Source organism: Myxine glutinosa, chromosome 8, assembly GCF_964187855.1.
Source record: "Myxine glutinosa chromosome 8, kmMyxGlut1.1, whole genome shotgun sequence".
Classification (NCBI taxonomy): Eukaryota; Metazoa; Chordata; class Myxini; order Myxiniformes; family Myxinidae; genus Myxine; species Myxine glutinosa.
In genome coordinates this window covers 109,934,526-109,947,416 of record NC_136268.1, presented here as the reverse complement: position 1 = coordinate 109,947,416, position 12,891 = coordinate 109,934,526, and the positions used below count along the sequence as shown (strand labels likewise).

Sequence of the window (12,891 nt, the reverse complement as noted above, 5' to 3'; positions counted from 1 at the left end):
ACAAAGGATCTTGCTTCAACTTGCTTGTTCAAAGCAATTCTTACGCAATTAAGAAGTGCAAAGTCAAACTACCTTATGTAACTTCGAGCAGGAAAACCGTTACAAACTGCAAGCACCGACCTCGGGTCCCGGGTAACTGAATCGTGGTGAGGAAGACGGACACACACAAAGACACTCTTACTTGTGAGGAGCAGGCTGAGTGTGATGGCTGTCGCTTGGCTCAGTGTCATTTTACAGGCAGATCGTGCGAGCTTGCTGGCGATGGATGCACATTTTCGGCAGTTGAACCGAAATGTTCAAACGCCCCCACCCTTCCGCTGCTGTGTTTGGAGGCCGCCGTTTCCTTTGCCAGACGTCAGCAGCTTGAATCCATTGTGGAGCGTTGGAGGGGAAGCCTCAAGACCATGTGGTGAGACAGCACCGTGGAATGTTCCAAGGTTTATACAAGGCAAGAACATGATTTCGATGTTCAAAAAGGTTTGTTTTGAAGTTAAAAAATATTTTAAACTTTGCCTTTTCTACATAAATATTCCAAAAATCTTAAATTTTTTATCTTCACGTGATTTACTTTTTAATATAAAAATTCTTTTAAATATAATATTTATTTTATATAATCTTTATTTTTAAGTACAAATATTTTAAACTTTGCCTTTTCTACATAAATATTCTAAAGATCTTTCATTTTTATCTTGATTTGATTTTCTTTTTAATATAAAAATTCTTTTAAATTTCATATTTAATTTATATAATCTTTATTTTGAAGTAAAAATATTTTAAACTTTGCCTTTTCTACATAAATATTCTAAAAATCTTTATTTTTAATATAAATATATATTTATTTTTTGAAATATAATATTTGTTTTCTTTTAATATTTATTTTTAAACACAAATATTTTAAACTTTGCCTTTTCTACATAAATATTCCAAAAATCTTTCATTTTTATCTTTGTTGTTTATTTTTTATATTTATTTTATATAACCTTTATTTTTAAGTACAAATATCTTAAACTTTGCCTTTTCTATGTAAATATTCAAAACAATTTTTTTTTTAAATCTTTGTTTTATTTATTTTTAATATAAATTTTTTTTTTTTTAAATATAATTATTTTACATAATCTATATTTTTAAGTATAAATATTTTAAACTTTGCCTTTTCTATGTAAATATTCCCAAAAAATTTTTTTTTTATCTTTGTTTTATTTATTTTTAATATAAATTTTATTTTTTTTAAATATAATTATTTTACATAATCTATATTTTTAAGTATAAATATTTTAAACTTTGCCTTTTCCATATATAAATATTCTAAAAAACTTCCTTTTAAACCGCATGATCATCTATTTTGTTCAGAGCTAGCTCAAGAGCCAGATCTTTCTTTCTTTTGGCCACATTATCGAGTAAGAATCATTTCAAACATTCTACTGATGTGAGTAAGTCAGCACAAAAATTCACATTCCAATTGCAAATGCACTATTACATTAGGGTTGCCAGTCGGATCAGGAAGGGAAATGCAGGGTATTTGCCCCCTGATGTTCACTTTTTGGATGGCTTGTGTCTTTCCGCATTGAGGGGAATTCGTTATTTCGAATGTATGTGTGGAGAGTGGTTGGGAGGATGAGAAATTGTGGGAAAATTAAGGGGAGAACGGGAGGATCAGAGGTCGTGTTATTGTTATATTGAAGGATTGAGAAAAGAGTGAATAGATGTGGAGCAGGAGTGAGGGGTGGAGAGATAAGAGGAAACTTTTGGAGGAGATATGAGTAATCAGAGAGGGGGTCACACTGACAACTTTTGCCAAATTTGCGTACGTAATAATTTTGTACCCACATACGCTTTTGCGTAGCTTGGAGTTGCTCTTGCTATGTCGGTCAGTGTCTGCTTCCTCTTCTTTGGTATGCACAGCTTAGAGGTGATTGTGCCCTCTGTGTCAATCCTGCCAAGTGCCTGTTTAAAATTGCTTTCTTAATTCACAAGTTTCAACTTTACCTTGAAAATAATCCAAAATGTAATAACAATAAAAAATCCAAACAATCTTAGTCACGTGGTCTCGCAAGTTCGAAATTACCTTTTACTTGTTCCTCATGTTGAGGACACAAGCCACAAATGTGAACAATAAGTAATTAATGTACCAGACTTTGTTTACGGTGTTGCAACTGATGAAGCAGTCTCTAACTGGCAGCGGCTGTTTGTCTCGTCTAACAGTCCTGTGGGCTAGGAGGTGGTGATGAGTCGAGAGGAACACACAATCTCATCGTCGAGTCTGGATTCGAATCCCGAACCAGTTATAAACTGTCACCCTGGTGTTTCACGGGCAGGTGATTCATCGGTGTGTGCATTCACCATCACCGCATTGACGTTAACCTGGGCGTCCCGTCTGCTAGCTTTGGTTGACAGGTGTTAAAGATCCCACGGTGTCGTTCGTGAAGAGTAGGCGAGCTATCGCCGGCACCATGAAAAAATTGCCAAATTCCTGCACTGGAGTGGAGACCCAACCAGTATTGTAGGCGAGCAGCTGCTTTGGCAGCACCGATGGTCTGCAGAGGGAATTACGGTACATGATGAGTCCTGTGTCATGTCTTATGTATTCATCTCATCATCTGCATGTCCATGTGTGTGAAATGTGTGGCAGGTCTAGCTCCCCTGGGAGCCTTAGATCCTCTTATAAAAGGGTCGTGCCGGGTTGTAAAAACGCGCTTTATCCTCGTAATGTGAGCAATCATTTCACGTGAGAATCCATTGTAAGCACAGTTTAATGGAGGTCAAAGTTCGGTTTCACATAAGAATCCATTGTAAGCACAGTTTAATGGAGGTCAAAGTTTGGTTTCACATAGGAATCCATTGTAAGCACAGTTTAATGCAGGTCAAAGTTTGGTTTCACATAGGAATCCATTGTAAGCACCGTTTAATGCAGGTCAAAGTTTGGTTTCACAAAGGAATCCATTGTAAGCACAGTTTAATGTAGGTCAAAGTTTGGTTTCACATAAGAATCCATTGTAAGCACAGTTTAATGCAGGTCAAAGTTTGGTTTCACATAAGAATCCATTGTAAGCACAGTTTAATGTAGGTCAAACTTTGGTTTCACACAAGAATCCATTTTAAGCACCGTTTAATGCAGGTCAAAGTTTGGTTTCACATAAGAATCCATTGTAAGCACAGTTTAATGTAGGTAAAAGTTTAGTTTCACATAAGAATCCATTGTAAGCACCGTTTAATGTTTGTCAAAGTTTGGTTTCACATAGGAATCCATTGTAAGCACAGTTTAATGTAGGTCAAAGTTCGGTTTCACATAAGAATCCATTGTAAGCACAGTTTAATGGAGGTCAAAGTTCGGTTTCACATAAGAATCCATTGTAAGCACAGTTTAATGTAGGTCAAAATTCGGTTTCACATAATAATACATTGTAAGCACAGTTTAATGGAGGTCAAAGTTTGGTTTCACAAAGTAATCCATTGTAAGCACAGTTTAATGGAGGTCAAAGTTTGGTTTCACAAAGTAATCCATTGTAAGCACAGGTTAATGGAGGTCAAAGTTCGGTTTCACATAAGAATCCATTGTAAGCACAGTTTAATGTAGGTCACAGTTCGGTTTCACATAAGAATCCATTGTAAGCACAATTTAATGTAGGTCACAGTTCGGTTTCACATAAGAATCCATTGTAAGCACAATTTAATGTAGGTCACAGTTCGGTTTCACATAAGAATCCATTGTAAGCACAATTTAATGTAGGTCACAGTTCGGTTTCACATAAGAATCCATTGTAAGCACAGTTTAATGGAGGTCAAAGTTCGGTTTCACATAATAATCCATTGTAAGCACAGTTTAATGTAGGTCAAAATTCGGTTTCACATAATAATACATTGTAAGCACAGTTTAATGGAGGTCAAAGTTTGGTTTCACAAAGTAATCCATTGTAAGCACAGTTTAATGGAGGTCAAAGTTTGGTTTCACAAAGTAATCCATTGTAAGCACAGGTTAATGGAGGTCAAAGTTCGGTTTCACATAAGAATCCATTGTAAGCACAGTTTAATGTAGGTCACAGTTCGGTTTCACATAAGAATCCATTGTAAGCACAATTTAATGTAGGTCACAGTTCGGTTTCACATAAGAATCCATTGTAAGCACAATTTAATGTAGGTCACAGTTCGGTTTCACATAAGAATCCATTGTAAGCACAATTTAATGTAGGTCACAGTTCGGTTTCACATAAGAATCCATTGTAAGCACAATTTAATGTAGGTCACAGTTCGGTTTCACATAAGAATCCATTGTAAGCACAATTTAATGTAGGTCAAAGTTCGGTTTCACATAAGAATCCATTGTAAGCACAGTTTAATGGAGGTCAAAGTTCGGTTTCACATAATAATCCATTGTAAGCACAGTTTAATGTAGGTCAAAATTCGGTTTCACATAATAATACATTGTAAGCACAGTTTAATGGAGGTCAAAGTTTGGTTTCACAAAGTAATCCATTGTAAGCACAGTTTAATGGAGGTCAAAGTTTGGTTTCACAAAGTAATCCATTGTAAGCACAGGTTAATGGAGGTCAAAGTTCGGTTTCACATAAGAATCCATTGTAAGCACAGTTTAATGTAGGTCACAGTTCGGTTTCACATAAGAATCCATTGTAAGCACAATTTAATGTAGGTCACAGTTCGGTTTCACATAAGAATCCATTGTAAGCACAATTTAATGTAGGTCACAGTTCGGTTTCACATAAGAATCCATTGTAAGCACAATTTAATGTAGGTCACAGTTCGGTTTCACATAAGAATCCATTGTAAGCACAATTTAATGTAGGTCACAGTTCGGTTTCACATAAGAATCCATTGTAAGCACAATTTAATGTAGGTCACAGTTCGGTTTCACATAAGAATCCATTGTAAGCACAATTTAATGTAGGTTACAGTTTGGAGTGAATCATTTTTCAAACCGACTCAGCAGGGGTTTCGTTAACATTTACCTGAATCACCTTGTGAATTCCTTACTACAATCTGGCTCATAACTCTTTCCTGAAACCTCTCGGCCGAAGGGAAATGGAGTCATCACTTTCATTTCCAGGTTTTCCTTCCATTATTTCACGTTCGGAGCCGAGTGTTGGCTTAACGGTTGAGGTTGCTCGCTTAAGATCTTAAATCCAAGCTCTTGTCATGTCTTTCATCCTTCCGAGGTGGACAACATGAGCACCAGCTTTTAGGGAAGGAGGAGCCATTCGAGTATCCTGGGTCACGGTAGCGACCTGTCCGGGAATGTTCCCCCTTAGCCAAGGAAACTGCCTCGGCTCCCTATGTGTCCCTCACAGCAGGAGGATTATTTTACCACCGCACGTGAAGTGAAAAGCAATTGCGTCACTCTGTCTATCTGTCCACAAACGTCAGTTTATGATTGAGGAACAACCGCATTTCAATTGAATGTTAGATTTTGAACACAAATTGGAAAACGCACGTGTAGTTTCGCAGTACTTTGGCTCAGAATTTGTCCTGAACACGCATGCATGCACAGGGAGGAGCGACAACAGGCGTTTTAAGGCCATTTTCCCTGCAAGAGCGGGGGTTAGCCTTGCGGTCCCCATGACAATCTTCTCCATTTTGCCCTATTTTCTGCATCTCTCCTTGTTAACCCCCTTGCCCGCATTTCTTCTTCCACCATCTTTAGCCAAGTCTTTCTCGGTCTTCCCCGTCCTCTACTTCCTTCTACATTCATTTCCATAACTCTTCTCAACCAGTCACTTTCATCCTTCCTCAACACATGACCAAACCATCTCAAACTGTTTCTCTTCACAGCATCAATCACAGGCTCTATTCCCATCATCTTTCACAATTCATCATTTGTCTTCCTCTCTCTCAACGATACTCCGCACATCCACCGAACCATTCGCATTTCCACCCTTTCCAGCCTTCGTTGCTGCTCGACATTCATGACCCATGTCTCGCTCCCATAAATCATAACACTTCTCACACATGCAGCATACACCTTTCCCTTCAGCTTCAACGACACTCCCCCACTCGTCCGCACGCCACTCAGTTCCCGAAACTTCTTCCATGCACATCTCACTCGAGCAACCGTTGCCGAGTCTGATCCACCTTCTCCATTCAGCATGTCTCCGAGGTAGCAAAATGTTTTCACACCTTCCAGCTTCACGCCGTCTCCAAGATCCAACTCAACATTTCCTCCATCTGCAGCTCCCTCTGTGCACACCTTACACTTGAATGTAGCTGCCACACTGGTTGATGACCCTGTCAAACCACTACATATTTGATGAACCCACTCAGCGCACATTATACATTGAATGCAATTCACTCCGACACCCTTCCTGCACACAGCACACGGCCACTTCCCAGTTCTTTCCACCTCAACACATGCTTTACCACTTGCCATCACCGTCGTTTTTCCGTTTTCGTTTTGGCATGTTTTATTGCAAAGCTAAAATTGAGATAGAATCCACGATCCTACGGTATTAACCGAGGGATTCGCGCGACAATATATATATATATATATATATATATATATATATATATATATATATATATATATACACAAAGAATTAAGTTAAGCACCCCTACACAACGAATTAAGGTAAGCACCCCCTAATATATATTCTTTGTGTATATGTATACATTGGCATATATTCTAAGGTATGTGAGATCAAATAATGATTGGTATGACATTAGCAATTAGCCATTGATGAAATTGAGTGATCAAAGTGAAAAAATGTGATCGGTCGAGTCAGTGATCCGATCACGTGGGTCCTACACACGTTATTGACGCAAAGATCGCTAGAGGTCTTCTCAGAACAATGACTGTACGTTAGAAAACATAAACGTCATCCACACTGTCCGTGATGGACCTATAGCTCCATACTTAAATTGAGGTGAAAATATGCCTAAAATTCCCAAAAAATTCAACTTAAATTATTCAGAATAAAATATTGAAAACGGCATGATTGTTATGTTTTTATGTGACCATAATATCACTTCTCCAGAAAATATAGCAATATCATGGGTATATTACACTGTTTTGACGACAACAAACTTGTAATGTGCGAGGTTGTAAAAAAACGGGGGGGGTGCTTAACTTAATTCTTTGTGTATATATATATATATATATATATATACATATACATATATATATACATATACATATATATATACATATACATATATATATATACATGTAAATATACAAACATTTTTGAAATACCCGCCGAACAAAAAACGACTCCTGCGAGCAATTGACGACGCTTCCGAACCCCCGCGCATGTTTGGCGAACTTTTGGAGCCTAAAATACGAATGTTGGACTTTGCCATTTTTTTCGACATTCGCATCCTTCGCGAACCGTTCGCGTGTCCCGTGAAAACCCACCTTTAGGGTCATTGTCATGTTGCAAGGTCCACCTTCGGTTGAGCTTCAACTTTCCGACAGATGGCCTCACATTATCCTCAAGCACCCTCTGGTACAATGAAGAATTCATAGTGGATTATATGATGGGGAGCTGGCCAGTCCCTGATGTGTATATATATATATATATATATATATATATATATATATATATATATATATATATATATATATATATATATATTGTTACGGATCTCCGACGTCGGCTCTCCCCTTATCAAGGGGGGGTTAATCCCGTTGTCCTTTTATCTGGCCGACGCGAGTCCTGGAAGTTATACGCTCCTTCCGGTCGGTATTAGGTAGGGTTATTGGTCAACTTAGTCCTAAGACCTAATTACTAACACCGACCGTGAAGCAGGGAAATAACTCCCGCCTGAACCACGGCGTTGGTGGACACGCCAAGCGAAGCGAGCCGCGATTCGGGCCGTTAGCAAGGACTCAACCCGATTATGGCGGTTCCGATCGTGCCACGTTTACCCAATGGAGAAAAGACTGATGCGATCGGATGGAGAGGAAACCCAGAAAATAGGAAGAACAGATTGGTTTATTAATTATGTACAAAGAAAGAAGAGGAAACGAAAGAAATGTACAGGATAGGAAGAGGAAGAAGAAGCACACAGGGCAGCCTTAATTAAACAGTCTTATTCTTAATACCCCAGGACAAATGGGCCCGTCTCACATACACACTCACACGGGGATTGTAGATGTTTGATGGTCACCAGCGCGTCCAGGCTCCAGCCCGGCTCCGGTCCAGCGGGCGAAACCCGGCAGGCAGCTCCGCGTATCGTGGAACGCGAACGGACAATTATATAACGGAGGGAAGGCTTGTGTCCGAGCGGCATATGTAATAAGTGCACACTCGTGCCAAACGCCCCCTCTCTCCAATGTCCTGCATTAGCCCAAGGTTCCAACAAGAGTCCTTTCACAAGCGCACTTCCAACAAGCTCTGTGGTGTCCTCTTCGCGCAGTCACAGTCCTCTTTCATGAGCGCTGCCGTATAGGTCCTCCAAATGTGCTCTCTGGTAAGTCCTCTTGCAACGCACGCTGCCGTCTAAGTCCTCTTTCACGAGCGCTGCCGTATAGGTCCTGTGAAAGGGCTTTGCGTTCGCACTTTTATAACTCAAGCAGTGATCGCTCCGCGAGCCCAAAAGCCACGCCTATCAGGCGATCTTACCTCAGCCCTGGTTGGCTGGTCATCGCTTACCGGCCACGCCCTGATGGTGGGTTGACGTGGCCACACCTTCTTCCTGGCGCTCCGCCCCTTTTTTCGGGCCTCAGCTCGTGGCTTATGGCGGTGTTGAGCAAGCTCATGGGCAGCTAAGGCTGCGGCTGCTGGCCGAGGCGTGTAACAATTTGGGAGGGCCATGGGGCAGACTGGAGGGCACGTAATGGCGTCGCTTGGAGAGGGAGGCTGGCAAAATGAATGGAATGGGGACCCTACTCCTTGTTTGATTGACACAACGCAGATTCAACTATTGGAAACATGGCCTTACCTATACACATACTAATGAAATAACTGAAGTCCTATGGTGACCTACGTGTTGCTTGTGGCCTAACTATGGGGTGCAACCTTTAACCCTTTAATGTCATATTTACAAGTGTGGGTTCTCAAAACCACAACAATATATATAATATGTTATATATATATATATATATATATATATATATATATATATATATATATATATATTTTGTTACGGCCCGCGGATAAGGATGTTGGTTTGCCGAGCGGATGGCACCGCGGCCTAACAGTTACCCCGACTAGCCCGATTCCCGAACGTTGGCCGGATCGCGCCACAGATATTCAATAGGGAAAAGACTAAGGTGACACGGATGTGAAGAAGAAGCAGACAAAAAGGTTGGAAATACGAATATAATTTATTTGCTATTTACAGGCTCAAAAAAAAACCAAGGAGAAGGAAAGATAATAAAATAATTTACAGAAGATTTTAGACACAGTGCAACCTAGCTTATACAAACTTAATTAAATACCCAGGGACAAAACAAACAGAACAAACTCACATACACAAAAGGATGGAAAGGCAGGAATCGTTTGGAGGGATGAGCAGGTGGAATCACAGGGCACAACGAGCAGGTCCACTCCGGGCGGGAAGCGAGGAGCCGGCAGCTCCTTGTATTCGGCTTTAGCCTTTACACCGCACACCGGCAGGGTCACTCGCTGCCCCGTCAGGGCTTCACGCGGCTGGTTGAAGCGGCTCTCTGCAGAACTCTTTCTTTGCACTTCTGGACTTGGTCTCCTCTGCCATCTCTGGCGCACTTCTGGTTTCGCACTTCTCGCAACCCTTTCTTTTCACTTCTCACTTGGCCTCCTTCTCATCACTCCTTGGCGCACTTCTCTCCACCGACCACTCAACTCCACCTTGCTTCTTGCGCGCGCGCCTTTATAACGCCTCCGGCGATCAAGCCGCCGGCCTTCAGGACACGCCCATCGGTGTGCTCACCTCGGCCCTGGTTGGTCGAGCGACCCTCTGGCTCCGCCCTTGATGACGACGGGCGGGCACGCCCGTCTTCCCCGACCCGAGCACATGTTCAATGGTGGTTTTGGAGGGGATGTAATTTGCAATCGAGGCTTGGCAATGATGAAAGGGGAAATGGAGGTTTGGGGAATGGGAATGATGAATGAAGGGAATCTATCTATTTCACTTGGTGCAATGGAGTGTCATCTTAATGGGAGACAAGGCCTTACCCTAATACACATAATAAAGATATAACTATCGAACAGGGGTATTCTATGATTGGCTGACGTGTATGCTTTATGGACTAATTATGGGACGCCCTTTGACCTTTACACTACGGAGGTATTTACAAGGAATCATTACATTTTACAGAGGGTGATATTTACAACAATTTACTATACAATACAACACAATAAAAAAACACAATCCTCATTTCCGCAACACTGCACCCTCCTCCTCTTAGGCACGTCCCGGGCCTATAACTTTAACTTAGTGTGACACGTAGGTGTAGTTCCCTCTACTTTTAACCTGACCCTGAGTGCGACAGTTTTAAAACATAAATAAATACGTCCCGCTGCTCCATTGCACCCTACCTAACAGACTCACGCCCACAGCTAACCGAATTGCGGAATGGTCTTCAAACTATACACTGATGGTGGGGAGCATTATTTACAATGACTCTGCTTTATTTACAAAACTAACCCAGGACCTGTGATTGTTCTTTCTGGGGGGAGACAGTCTGCTCTGCATCGACGCACCATGAAAGCACCCAAAACGCACCAACACACCCTCAAGCACCAATCGGTGCACAGTCATCACTGTTCATGAATAAAAATAAAAACAACAAGCCCTAACCCTGCAGGTGGTCTCTTGCTCTTCGGCTCCCTCTGCTGGCTATTATTATTTTCCTGGTGTTGTCATCTTCCTTTGCTGGCGGCCTATTTGTATTAAAATAAAATGCACCCAACGTGTCCATTTTTATTTATTTTATTTATGGCCCACTGGGCCGACTAGTGTGGTTCACCTGTGGGGCATCGGTGCCCTGTGATCAAGGTCCGCCAGCAAGATTTCGGGCATTCATGGCCGGTTCCAGCAGAGGGGCCATGCCCCAACCCATGGGGTCCATAAGTGGTGCTCGGCCACAGACATGTGGTCCATAATGTGGTGCATCGATGCAGACAGCTGGTTCTGGGAGTTCCGGGCGCACAATGGCGGACTCACGCACGCTCCCCTCGGTGCCCAGTGGTGCACAGTCCTCATGTGGGAGACAAAAGGGGGGACGGACAGATGAGCGAGGGGTAAGGTCACAAGGGTACACATCAATAAGGCAATGCAAGGCGAAATGCGTACGGAGAGCGAAGTGAGAAAAGCTCGTCCCTTCCGTACGTCACCCCCCGTCACCTACTCTACCCTTGCCCTTACCCCATATTTACAAAAATCTACACATTTACAAATTCGTCACTACTGTCACATCTTCCCCCTATACCAAATTCGTCTTCACTCCCTCTACTTCAAAATTTGCCATCACCAATTCATCATCAATCCTCATAAGGAGGGAGAGATGGAACAACAAGCACAATGTCACACCCACGTCATGATGCGTCTCACATTCCAACCATTTGCATCAAAAATAATAAAACAACCTGGCATGGTGTGGAGGTACGTCATCCCAGGTGAGTGGATGCAGATGGTGCGAGGAGACTTCAATCCTAACTATCCTCTAAATGACATTAACACACTTTACACTACCCGGGGTCTTTCCCTGCCAATCCATTGGCCAACTTACACTGTGGGTTCTAAAAACCAATTCCCATTGACCAAACTGTGGTGCTTCTCAATTTGGGGTCTCACTCCCCCGATGCGACTCCCTGTGCCCTTGCACAATTTCAGGACTGGGGCGTGTAGCTCTCCCAGCAGGTCTACCCACCTGCACACCTCCACCACCGCAGTTGCCACCCGAGCTTACCTAGCTCCTCACCCTAACCTATCTAACTGGGGAAGGCCCCTCCTGGCTCTGTCACCCCTCGGTGCCCTCTGGCACTGGGCTACCCGGGTCCGTCCTCCGGATCCTCAGGCCCCATCCACAACAACTCTACCGGCTCCCAGAGCCCACCTGCGGCCTCACCTGGCCGACATCCTCACAGTGGTGGAGTGCCCAAACCAACTACACACACTAACAGGCTACACGCCCAGCCATTTCCACAACACTAATGCACCCATCCAAATACCATTCTTTCACCCGCACCACAGATGCCAATATCCAACCACAATTTACCTATTCCCTCTACCTAACACTTACACTGCCCTCCCCGGGTATTCGTGATGGGGGTCCATCCTTCCCCCATTCACACCTTCGCACCATCCACTCCACTCCATAGTTTCCACCATACTCACTCCACGACCATCCATTCCAATACTCCATATATTCCACACTCCATGTATTCCACACTCCATGTATTTCACACAACCATTCTCCATACACCTGTTGTTGCACACCTGTGCAATCTTACCTGGTGCCACCTGCACCCTCCTTCCTTCCTGGACCATTTGGTCAGCACAATACTCATCACCATCACTCACTCAAACACTGCTCCATACACCTGTTCAGTTGCACACCTGTGCAATCACACCTGTTCACCATACACACGGCATCATCTAATGTACCTGCCTGCTAACTTAGTGCTCCCCGTCTTCCCTTTAAACTAAGCACATATCACGTCATTATAATCCACACTAATCTACCTGCGTCCCCACTAGAGGTATCATTGTCACTAACTAATCTTAATGTTACCTATTGTCATCTTCTAGGTCCCTACACATTATCCAAACCCTCCCGGGCTAGTTTTCACTGCCATAAACCCCATAAGACTAGTGCTCCTTTGCCCCCGTTGTGAGAGATGGCAGAGTTGCCATCCCACCACATCGGGTATCTTCCACTATCAATTTTGCTCGTCCAAATTCAACAAATCAAAAATTTTCCAATTACTGCCAATTCTATTCACTTTTCTAAATTTCGGA

General features: G+C 42.5%; 1 protein-coding gene across 5 annotated transcripts in view; it reads right to left on the bottom strand.

Annotated features, from left to right (window-relative positions):
* LOC137432837 (uncharacterized) overlaps positions 1 to 327 on the bottom strand; it is a 42,221-nt gene extending 41,894 nt beyond the window's left edge. For 4 of the 5 annotated variants that reach the window (XM_068125083.2, XM_068125085.2, XM_068125084.2 and 1 more), the window contains exon 1: positions 182 to 327. In XM_068125083.2, the coding sequence (XP_067981184.2) occupies positions 182 to 230 (49 nt within the window). In that variant the 5' untranslated portion in view covers positions 231 to 327. Of the gene's footprint in view, positions 1 to 72 lie in introns of all 5 variants that reach the window. The other variant, XM_078783678.1, reaches the window with a different exon arrangement.
* Positions 328 to 12,891: the final 12,564 nt, after the last annotated feature.